The sequence below is a fragment of the Rosa rugosa genome, chromosome 1 (genome assembly GCF_958449725.1).
Source record: "Rosa rugosa chromosome 1, drRosRugo1.1, whole genome shotgun sequence".
Lineage (NCBI taxonomy): Eukaryota > Viridiplantae > Streptophyta > Magnoliopsida > Rosales > Rosaceae > Rosa > Rosa rugosa.
The window spans coordinates 72,839,246-72,851,345 of record NC_084820.1 but is presented as its reverse complement, the minus strand read 5'-3'; the positions used below and the strand labels follow the sequence as shown (position 1 = coordinate 72,851,345).

Genomic DNA, 12,100 nt, shown 5'->3' with positions numbered 1-12,100 from the left:
GATAAGGAATCCTTGTACTCTTAGATTATGCACTTTGTAATCCCTATATATAGGGCTCCTATTCTCTATAATGAAATACACTTCTCTCATCAATCTCTCTCAATACCAATATACTTAAACACGTTATCAGCACGACTCATAGCCACAAAGCAAAAACCCGAAATCTTCTTCATCAAAACTGCCGAAGCCTCCTAGCCCGTGCTAGCCGAAGACCGCAGCCCCTGCTGCCCTGCGCGTTGCTCCTGCAGCCACACGCCCTGCGTCACTGCCTGCTGCCCCCGAAGCTCCTGCACATCGCTGCAGCCCGCGCGCCCGTGCGCCTGCAACCTCGCACAGCAGCCCCTGCTGCCCTGCGCGTCTCTGCCGGTCCCCGCGCCCCTGCGCACGCTGCTGCTTGCCCACACGTCCGCGCGTCTGCAGCCCTGCATCGCTGCCCCTGCAGCTCTGCCGTGCCCCTGCTGCCCCTGCAGCGCACCTACCTTAGCAGCTCCTTTTCTCACCTTCTACAACTCACTGCAGCTGCAATATCACTGCAGCACCTACTGCCCCTGCTACGAGCCTTCGCCCCATCACGCCTGCATCGACACGCGCGTGATCCAAAACCAACAAGTAAGTATCCAAAAGAGTAAGTTTTAAAGTTCCTAATTTGAAATTCTTTCTTTTTCTCGGGGACTTAAAAACCTCCCTTCTTCTTCATCCCACCTTTCATAGAACGTGGGTTCGATTCAAAGCCGAATCGTGGGGATTCGCGCTATTAACGAACTAAGAGTGTTCGTAAAAGACTTCGGACTAAGGGCGTCCGCAAGCATCGATTTATGACCTTATAAACATCATTGTTTCGGTCTAATCCAATTTTCTTGGAAATCCATTTCTTGGTAGCATAGCTCGGAAATCTTAATATTTAGTTGTCGTGGAAGTTTTAAACTCCGAAACTAATATATTCCTTCTTCTTATTTCAGGATGTCGAAACTTGACTTTCCTGCACTTACCTCAACTGGCTCGGAATATCATAGTTGGGCCACGGATGTTGAGCACCATCTCACTTCAAAAGGGATCCTACCCTTAATTCAAGCTCCTAATCCTACTCTCATATTTGAGCGTACGGCTACGAACAATGCCACCGCCCTCATCTTGATGAGGCGCCACATGGATAAATCACTCCGATTGGAGTACATGGCAATCAAGGATGCTAGAGAATTATGGGTCGCGCTAGAAGAGCGATTTGGAAATATCAAGGATACCCTCCTCCCTGACTTGAAAGTTCAATGGGGCAATCTACGATTCGCTGACTTCAAGTCTGTAGCTGAATATAATTCAGAAGTTCTACGCCTCAAAACCATGTTGGGGTTCTGTGGACAACCCGTCACAGAGCAAGAACTAATTGAGAAAACTCTCTCCACCTTCCCCGTCTCAGCAATTTTGCTCTCAAAGCAATATCGAACGGAATTCGATACTAGACGGCTCACGAGATTTCATCAGCTCATTACTGTAATGTCTGTAGCTGAAAAACATGATAATATCCTCGTGAGAAATTATAATTCAAGACCTATAGGAACTAAGAGCGTTCAAGAGGCGAATTATAATGATGCACCCAAAGGAGGGCGCAAGGAGCGGAACCCTAAGAATAAGGGACACAACGGACGTTCTGGTCCATATAACCGCCCTACAAAGGAAGGTACTCGTCAGAATGAAGGACGATCACGTGGCAATACATGGCAACGTGGGAGAGGAGGCCGTGGGGCTCCAGGACATGGAGGAACCACCCAAGGCCGTGGGAATGGCGCCAACTCCTATAGGGGACGCCACCCAAGTGCAAACAATGCACCTCAATTAAAGGGAGGAAATCACAATGACATGTGTCATCGATGTGGATCTAGTGAGCACTGGTTCAAACAATGCAAAGCAAGCAAACAATTAGCTGCGCATTACAAGGCATTTAGAGACTTCAGAGAACATGAAGCCAATTTTGCCGAAAATATAGAAGAAGATGGTGATGATGCCAACGTCAATCTCACCATAGCGGACTTCAAATCTGACAAAGAATTGCACAAAGATGCTGCAGATTTTGATTAGTATAGTCCTTTACTTTTCCAAGAATTATGTAATGGCAATTATGCCTTAAATCAATAAAATGACTTATTGTATTAACTTTTTCCCTCTAGGCGTACTCAAGAGTACTTGTGATGTCTAGGCAAGGTTTGATCTGAGAGAACGGTTTTAAAAGTGAGCAACGCTCCACCAAAATCTCGCCTTACCTTACCTGGTCACAACTAAATTGAAATTACCGAACGGATTGAGTGACTACGATTTGTCTACGGTTTGATTTTTATATTGGATTAGATTTTGGTCAAGAAACTTTGATGTAATCATTGGCTATTTTAATAAAGTTTTCGATTTGTTCTATACAATGTCTTGGACATATTTTTAATTCGAACTTTATTATTTTTCAGTATGTTTCCTGGAGAGCTAGAATGCCTCGTGGATAGTGCAACTACACATACTATCCTTCGAAATAGACAGCTATTTCTATGGATGACACCATCTCGATCTTCCGTGACTACGATGGCTGGATCATCTCGATTGATCCATGGTCGAGGACCAGCCCAATTTATGTTGCCAAATGGCACGACTTTAAATGTCACCGAAGCTCTTTACGCTCCTAGGGCAGGAAGAACCCTATTGAGCTTCAAAGATATAAGAGCCAATGGTTTTCATGTGGAAACACATTGTGAGAATGGACAAGAGTTCCTTTGCATCACCTCTAATGACTACGGACATAAACGAGTCTTAGAGAAACTTATGTGTCGCTCTAGTGGGTTGTACGCAACCACTATTCGAGTCATTGAATCCAACCATGTCATGAGAGATGATTTATGGGATTCCGACACATATAGGCTTTGGCACGACCGTTTGGGACACCCAGGTCGTGACATGATGATCCGTATATTAAAGACTTCACACGGACATCCCTTTTTCAGAACGAAAGGAAGTAAAACTCGAAATTTGGATCAAGGAGGAGCACCTGCGCCTCACGGCGCCTTTCCCCCTCAAGTCCGGCCATCACCGGTCGGCGCCGCCATCCCCCTGCGGCCCAAGGGTGGCTTTGACGCCACCCCTACTCCCTTGCCTCCGATTTTTACTTCTAAGGTCCATTGTGACTTCATGACTCAACCAAAATCCTCATTGGTTGTTTCCAAAGCCCATCATTCGTTCTGCAAAGCCTGCTCTTTAGCAAAATTAGGATCGAGACCATCCTATGCAAAGGACACTAAAGAAAATATACCATTCTTGCAAAGAATCCAAGGTGATATTTGTGGACCTATTCAACCATCATGCGGACCATTTCGATATTTTATGGTATTGGTTGATGCATCGACACGCTGGTCACATGTCATGCTATTGGCCACAAGGAACGCTGCATTCGCTAAACTCCTAGCACAAATCATTAAGTTAAGGGCTCACCACCCTGATCATCCTATTAAGTCTATAAGATTAGACAATGCTGGAGAGTTTACATCAAAGACTTTTGATGATTATTGCATGTCCATTGGGATTGATGTTGAACATCCTGTTCCTCATGTTCACACCCAAAATGGTCTCGCAGAAGCCGCCATTAAACGACTACAAATGGTCGCTAGGGCATTGGTAATGCGCACCAATCTCCCTATTTCTGCTTGGGGCTATGCAATATTGCATGCAGCTGTGCTTATTCGTCTGAGGCCCACTGCCACTCAACCCTTTTCTGCGTCCCAGATGGTGACTGGGTATGAGCCTAATGTCTCACACTTACGCATATTTGGGTGCGCAGTTTATGTGCCAATTGCGCCTCCACAGCGCACCAAAATGGGTCCTCAACGACGATTAGGCGTTTACGTTGGTTATGATTCTCCAACGATTATCCGCTACATAGAACCCTTGACAGGCGATCTCTTTACCGCTAGATTTGCGGATTGTCACTTCGATGAGACAGTCTTCCCGTCGTTAGGGGGAGATAAGAACATCAATGTTCAACAGGAACGACAGGAATTGTCGTGGTCTGTCCCCACTCTGTCTCATCTTGATCCCCGAACCGCACAGTCCGAAATTGAAGTGCGGAGAATTCTCGATCTTCAGAACGTAGCAGAATCGATGCCTGATGCGTTTTCTGATATCGCAAAAGTGACGAGATCACATATACCTGCTGCAAACGTGCCTGCAAGGATTGATGTCCCTAAAAGTAGAGGACATGACGCCAACTCAAGAATGCATGAGCATGGCGCCAACGTCCCATCTCTCAATGATGGTGACGTTATGGCTAGGCCCACGGCTCCCGCCAGGAAGCGCGGGAGGCCCATAGGTTCGATGGATTCTCGTCCAAGAAAGAAAGTGAGTTTGGCACAAAATAATCCATTAATCATCGATGTGAATAATCCATCTCATGAGAATGTTCCGGATTATGGTTATGTCCAAGAGACATCATTGGGGGACGCTCCAATGTCAGAACCAACTCCAGAGAATAGAGAGATCTCCATAAATTACACTAGTGTACATGAGATGATGGATAGAAATTCTATGGCGATTGATGATGCATTCGCATATCATATTGCAAAAGGAATTATAGAATATGATGATATCGAACCTCGCTCTGTTGAAGAATGTCAACGAAGAGCAGATTGGCCTAAATGGAAAGATGCGATCCAGGTTGAATTGGATTCACTAACAAAGAGACAGGTATTTGGGCCTGTAACGCAGACACCCCCAAGTGTAAAGCCTGTTGGCCATAAATGGGTCTTTGTTAGAAAGCGTAATGAGAAAAATGAGGTGGTAAGATATAAAGCCCGCCTTGTGGCGCAAGGTTTCTCACAACGCCCTGGAATCGACTACGAGGAGACATATTCTCCCGTAATGGACGTTATAACGTTCCGCTACCTTGTCAGTTTGGTAGTTTCCGAAAAACTTGACATGCAGCTTATGGATGTGGTTACAGCATATCTCTATGGGGATCTAGATTCAGAGATATATATGAAGGTTCCAGATGGACTTCAATTACCCAAATCAAGTGGCTCTAAACCACGGAGCGCGTTTTCAATAAGATTAAAACGCTCACTATATGGATTAAAACAATCTGGACGGATGTGGTATAACCGTCTAAGTGACTACTTGATTGGGAAGGGATATATTAACAATGAAATATGCCCATGCGTGTTCATTAAAAGAACAAGTTCCGGATTTGCAATAGTAGCAGTTTATGTCGATGACATGAACCTAATTGGAACTCTAGATGAGTTGAAGGAAACTGCTAAATACTTGAAATCCGAATTTGAGATGAAAGATCTTGGGAAAACACGGTTTTGTCTCGGTTTAGAACTCGAGCACCGTAGTGATGGGATTTTGATCCATCAGTCTGCATATACTCAGAAAATTCTAAGGCGCTTTAATGAAGATAAAGCGAAGCCTGCGAGTACTCCCATGATCGGCCGTAGTCTTGAGCCCGGAAAAGATCCGTTTCGTCCAAGGGATGAGGACGAAGAACCCTTAGAGGCCGAAGTGCCCTATTTAAGTGCAATAGGCGCATTATTGTACTTAGCTCAATGCACAAGACCGGATATCTCATTCGCAGTGAACTTGTTAGCTCGACACAGCTCTGCGCCAACACGCCGCCATTGGATTGGTGTAAAGACCATCTTTCGATACCTAAGAGGTACGATTGATATGGGCCTATTCTATCCCTACAGAGAGAAAAGGAATGACGGAAAATTGGGATCAGACCCCAAAAGGCAAAACGCCCCCGTCCATGGAATGGCCGCCGGCCATGTTGCCGCCGCCGCCGCTCATGGTGGCCGGCGTCCTCCTATCTCCCTCCATCAAAACGACAATGATGTCTTGATGGGTTTTGCTGATGCAGGGTACCTCTCTGACCCTCACAAAGGTCGCTCCCAAACAAGTTATGTCTTTACCATGGGAAGCACTGCGATATCTTGGAGGTCTACGAAACAGACCCTTGTTGCTACTTCCTCAAATCATGCAGAGATTATTGCTCTACATGAAGCTGTACGTGAATGTGTATGGCTAAGGTCTGTAATTCGACACATTCAAGGAAGTTGTGGTTTGAAGTCTACCACAGATGAACCTACATGCATTTATGAGGATAATGCAGCTTGTATTGAACAAATGAAGTTAGGTTTCATCAAGGGCGACAACACCAAGCATATATCGCCTAAGTTCTTTTATAATCAGCAACAACAATCACTTCTAAAGATTGAAGTGAATCAAATCCGATCAGAGGATAATGTAGCAGACTTATTCACTAAGTCGTTACCTAAATCCACCTTCGAGAAACATGTGAAGAGTATCGGATTAAGAAGGTTATCCGAACTCCCATGATTGTAGCAATCAGGGGGAGATTTCGACATCAGGGGGAGTTACTCAGTCTCGAAGGATCAAGGACGTGTTGCACTCTTTTCTCCTCCTCGAGTTCATTTTTATCCCACAGGGTTTTTCACTTGAGCAAGGTTTTTAACGAGGCAACGGATGAAGCGTCACCACCAAGTTTGAGCGGCACAAGGGGGAGTGTTGAAGGATATTGACACTTAGTGTGCCTAGTCAAACTAGGATAAGTTCTATAGTTGTAATAGGAGAGGTTTCCTACTCCAAGTTAGATAAGGAATCCTTGTACTCTTAGATTATGCACTTTGTAATCCCTATATATAGGGCTCCTATTCTCTATAATGAAATACACTTCTCTCATCAATCTCTCTCAATACCAATATACTTAAACACTAATATAGATATTGGAAACTGAGAAGGAATCAAATACTGTATGTTAAGGACGAGACCTTAACGAAATGATTGATTATAATCTTCCATCAAAGATGATGGCCTAGCCTTATCCTAAAAGAACCATTATTATTAACAAACAACTTCGAGTGGAAGAAATGAAATTCCCAAGGGAAATAACTGAGCAAAATCTTCCATCAAAAATGATGATGATGTAGTCTCTATGGAGCCTGAGTGTAAAGAGCATCTCGAGTGGCCAATATTTAGGAGTACGAAGTTTAGAGAGGGTGCATGATCACTTATTAATAACCAGCGGCAGCGACCGCAGCAGCTGCAGAAGAAGCAGGAGCATTAGCAGCATCTTGTTTTGCCTTGAGGACAACCTCCTCAGTGGTGGTGCCAATGATCTCGTTAGCACGTTTCAGCCCAACAGCGCTATACCGTCCAAGGGTATCCTATATTCATTCATAAATCATAGTCACGTTTACAGATAGTTAATTTAGGGTTTGATCCATGACGTATGCAACTAAAAGCCATTCTGAACCATCCCACAAGAATTCCTTATTTCTGCATATCATTGTTTAGTCATAAAGGACAAAGAAGCAAAGCTAGTCAATCTAAGCAGAATGTAAATCATCCACACTTATTTTGTTGAAATTAATAAAACTCGATTGTGCACATTAACTACTGAACATTTAGGGAAGCCTTACCCGAGTAACAATTCCCAATTTCTCTAACTTCTTAACTGCATCGTCCACATCAAAATTGATATCGTCGTTAAACTGTTCTTTGATTAGGTCCTCACACCACTTGTCCAGATCCTATAGTAAAATAATACATGGCCGAAATATAGAATGCACATAAATCTCTTGCAATAAGTGATTGTTAGGAAACTGATAAATGGATATAACATGCATACAGGTAAAGTAGCTTTCCCTTGTTCCATTAACATATAGAAAGAAACTATTACTTCCTTCACCTGCACATTAAAGAAATGCAGTGAAAGTGAGTACATAACTAAACCTATCAAATTCATAAAATTTCACACAGTCAAGCTCGCAGCTTACTTCCTGTTGAATCACGTCATCACACAAGTGAAGAAGAGTTCCCCTTCCACTATCTAGTTGTTTTTCGTACATGGATTGTGTTATCAAGTTCTGATATTGAGCTAAGTTCTGCTGAAAACTACAGACAAATTATATTCACAAGCGTTAGTAATTAAAACGAAGTAAGTAACTATGAAATGAATCGAATGGAGCCGGTAGACACTCAAATTATTTATGTAATTAAATGCTAGTGCCAGTTATTATTGTCTCATCCAGGGACGTGAAGTTTTACATCAGATATGTGTGCCTAATCTGGTGTTTATCATCAATGAAGACATAGACAACCATTTAATCATGGGCATATGATTTGATTGATGGCAACAGTATACACAAGTATCCAGTCCCAAAACATTAATTATAATAAGGAAGTTAATGTGAGGCTCCTCTACTCTCTAATAGCGGAAAGAATACCCCCCAGAACAAGCAATATCAGAACTTGAACCATAAAAAGAAGAGCAACCTGAAATATGTCTTAGCACAGTAACCAATCACAGTGGAAAGAATTGCAAACATAACCCAAAGATCGACTTTAGTAGTTTCAATCGAAGTAATAACAGCAACCTGTAGAGAGGGGATTAGTACTAATTAAGCTGCACATTTTCACAATATACAAAACCAAACCAAGTAGAGTGCACCGAGACAAAAATGATTGCTTATAATTAACTGACCAGACCAACTACAGCAGAGCCTATGAACGAGAGCCAGTCCATTGGTGTTAAACCTGGGTTCTTCTTTTCAGGCTGTAAATTAAGGCAAAAGGTTCTGGTCATCAATTGTACATACATGCATGCTTCGAGGGAAAATTATAAACAAAATATTATAAAAAAGTTATAAAGGCCAGATGAGAATCAGAGACTCACAAGAACTATCTCCAAATCAGCCATTGGAATATTTTTGAAATGTTTAATATGTATTCCCCGTTCTGAACCATCCTCGTCGGTAGTTGCTTGTCTAAAGAGTCAATGTTCTTCTTATCAATAAATTATTTTTCAACAAACGGTTTCCTATCCAATATCAAACAGGGCAATCAAACCCTTTCGCCCATGCATGCAAATAGAGTCCACTACTTATAACTTATGAGAGTACCATGCATGCACTGAGCTTTCTCCAATATAAGAAATTCTCTGTGCATTAATTGTATTCGTCTTGGAATAAGAAAATTCATTATACTCATAAGCAAAAGGTTTCGGAAAGGAAGAAAATACAATTAAACCAATGCAACAAGCAAATGGTGTTCAGGCTAACATTATGCAAAACAATAATACATTTTTATTAAATAAAGTACCTGTAAACAACGATAATCCTATCAAAAGTTGGCTCCTGGATTGTGTTCTTAAGAAGCAAAGTTTGAACGCTGAAAGGCACGATATATAAATTGTCATAATTTAGTGCCAATAATCACCATAAGAACGCCACCGAAATTCAACTCAAATCAAAAGTCAAGGTTCCAATTTTTAATGTCATCCATATCATGTTCAATGCGTATGGAATCAGTAATCTGAAAATGGATGGACAGCGTCCTCTGGAATGTTGAACTTTTTCCAAACTAGCATCTCTGTAGGAGGAGTTTCAGTACATTTAACCTTATTTCTATTAATCCTTTCCATTCAACTTATAGCAAGACACTCATGAATCAAAAATCATTCTCCAGAGTATAGTTTGAAAAGCAAAAGTTAGAAGAGAAATTTGGAAAAAGAAATATTTATAAAGATAGAGAATTGCAGCATCCACCCAAAACCAAGTAATCAAGAGCGAGGTAAGATCGATCCAACTGCATATCATTGCAAGCATGCAGTTAAGCAGTAAACTACAACAAAAGGGATGTAAAACACCTTAGTTCCATGTTTTCAAGACGGATTCGTTCAACAAAGAAGCCGTCCTCATCTGTATCAGATTCTGAATCCCTCTTCTTAGGGGTTGGTTTCTTGAAAAACTTGTCTAACCTGCGAGAAAATAACATGAGCCAAGAATGCAACTTTACACAGCTATTTCCACAACAAGGCTTGTATACCAGTCACTAAAATTGGAAAGGGGGATGTTTCAAATCTAGAATTGAGTTTAGATGAGTTTATAGTTCACCTACTTTGAAATATAAAAAAAAAATTATCATAATTGCTAAAACTATGTGAATTCCAGTAAATCAACTTTGGAAAAAGTACTCACTTTGTTATTTGTAAAAGATATTTCCAAAAACGTGCAATGATAATGTCCACCTTCTCCATGAAAAACCAACCGGTTGTCTTATCAAGTCCAATGCCGCGTCGGAAGATGACATACTGAAGTGAGAAAGCAATGAAGATGAAAATGAGAGAGAGAGAGAGAGAGAGAGAGAGAGAGAGTATTTCCAACATCAAGCAAGGATAAGACTGATGAGCACATAGTCGGCAACTTGAAATTTTAGAAGGATTCCAACTTCTAAATGTCTGCAGTCTCTTTTTCCATGTTTAAAATACCTTATCAGCAAAATCTGGAATGTCTTCGGTAGGATGACCTTCGAAATATTTCTTCAAAAGTCTGTTGTCAAGCTACATTCAGCAGAAAATATACCAGTATCAGCAAATGTGAAAAGCACGTAGAAAGGCAAAGTAACATTAACAAAATCTAGATTTATTTAAAATTTGCACAAATAAATTGAAAATAGGTTTACAATTAGCTACCAAGTACAAACCTTAGACTCATCAACCACGATGGGAAGACGTAGAAGATACTGCCCTGAAGCCGCAACCTCAATTTCTTCATTATTTGCAATCTTAAAATTACTCTTTTCCATCACCTGTACCATAACTAGAAGTTTAAAATTCCATACTATCTGTGGATTGGAAATTTCTTTGTAGCGTGTGGTAAAAGGATTTTTAAGCAATGTCAACATGTGCAGATACTTTTCAGTTATCGTACATCCAAACAGAATTTCTTCTGCAACAGTATAATCATTTCATGTTTGTGACAGTAAGTATTGTTGGAATGGGCCGGTTCGTATGAGGAAAACAAGTTAAAGTGAAGCAGCCATGCATAGAACCTGAAATAAGTACATGAGGAAATTTTGTTCAAGCACATCAATTTCTTCATCGTCAAGTTTCTGTTGCTCCAACCTCTGGGCTCCATGTACAGGATCAAAGAGGGAGTACAGTTGCTGTGTGTCAAATAAAACATTGTTGCTCAATCAGCGAAAGTCAGAGTTAATGAGAAAATAATACAAACAGAATCCTGAAAAGCATGGGCATACCATCAAATCCTCAAATTGTAGAAGATACCAAGCCCGAATTGTGTACTCGACCCTCTTGCATAGCTTCAAAAACTCAGTCCGATCAGAACTTTGCTCTGCAAAAATTTTTGAACAGTTAATAGCATGCCAAATATTAAGGAAACATAAATGCTTGCGGCTAAACCAAGACTGTTGGCAAAAATTAATATATTAAATGATTGATAGATCAGCTTCATTTTCTGTTGCAGATATCCCAGTTAGTTTAAGTTACCTGGAGAGATAAAAAGTGCAGAACTGGCATTTTCTATGTTCATGGTAATTTTGAAGTGATCAGGCAAGTTCTTAAGTAGTTAATTATCGACCTCCGAGGAACCAAAACAATTTTGTCTGTTGGGTTTTTGTAAAGAAAAAGTATGTAGCAGAGAAAGGAAACAGGAACAAAATTTGCAGAAATTTAGGTATAAATTAAGAGTGAGTGATGGAATGGGAGGAAGTAGGAACAAACCGATGAGATTGGTTAAGGTCATGATGAGTCTGGGCTTAATAACTGCAATGACGGATTCACGCTCTAATCGAATAATGTCTTTCTTGCCCTTGCCCATGTTGCTCTTGTTTTCCTTGAATTGTCTGCCAACTTGAAGAAGGTGGTCACACTCTGCTATTTACTTACCTTAAATCAGAGGCTGGTTAGTGCAGGCCGGAGAGCTATTACACACTATTCGTTTAGTGCCAAGACAGAAGGAGAAAGCTAGAGAAGCACAAACAAGACAGAGTAGCTAGTTTTTTTGAGGCGAAAGAGAAAGTTGTAACTGCCACCTCCTCTTTTCTCTCCATCATTAGTGAGTCTCCGTCTCACTCTGTAACAGCTGCCTACAATGGCGCTCCGGTCACTCTCTACTCCGCTCTAGGCGGGAAATATTAATTTCTTTCATGTTTTTCACTTCTTCATATATAGTTACATACTCTAATGCATGTAACTCAATCAGATATCTCGTTGCACTTACTTGCTTGTTTCGGACTGGACGCGATTTAATAA

At 41.3% G+C, this 12,100-nt stretch overlaps 1 protein-coding gene across 1 annotated transcript; it reads right to left on the bottom strand.

The window, feature by feature from the left end:
- Window positions 1–6,784: 6,784 nt before the first annotated feature.
- LOC133726826 (uncharacterized) lies at window positions 6,785–11,844 on the bottom strand. Its single transcript, XM_062154461.1, has 15 exons — window positions 11,570–11,844; window positions 11,086–11,180; window positions 10,879–10,992; window positions 10,531–10,635; window positions 10,316–10,387; window positions 10,026–10,138; window positions 9,695–9,805; window positions 9,148–9,216; window positions 8,723–8,813; window positions 8,531–8,602; window positions 8,323–8,423; window positions 7,824–7,941; window positions 7,676–7,735; window positions 7,467–7,577; window positions 6,785–7,211 (listed from the first exon to the last, which is right to left on the bottom strand). The coding sequence occupies exons 1-15, from the start codon at window positions 11,664–11,666 to the stop codon at window positions 7,059–7,061; spliced, it is 1,482 nt and encodes a 493-aa protein (XP_062010445.1). The 5' UTR covers window positions 11,667–11,844; the 3' UTR covers window positions 6,785–7,058.
- Window positions 11,845–12,100: the final 256 nt, after the last annotated feature.

Bases quoted from the DNA above. Each gene is read 5' to 3' on its own strand.
- LOC133726826 (XM_062154461.1), bottom strand. From the start codon at position 11,666: ATGGGCAAGGGCAAGAAAGACATTATTCGATTAGAGCGTGAATCCGTC. The intron at 10,993-11,085 runs GTATGCCCATGC...TTTGACACACAG, and splicing joins TACAATTTGAGGATTTGATG to CAACTGTACTCCCTCTTTGA. The intron at 7,212-7,466 runs GTAAGGCTTCCC...GAATGAATATAG, and splicing joins AATTGGGAATTGTTACTCGG to GATACCCTTGGACGGTATAG.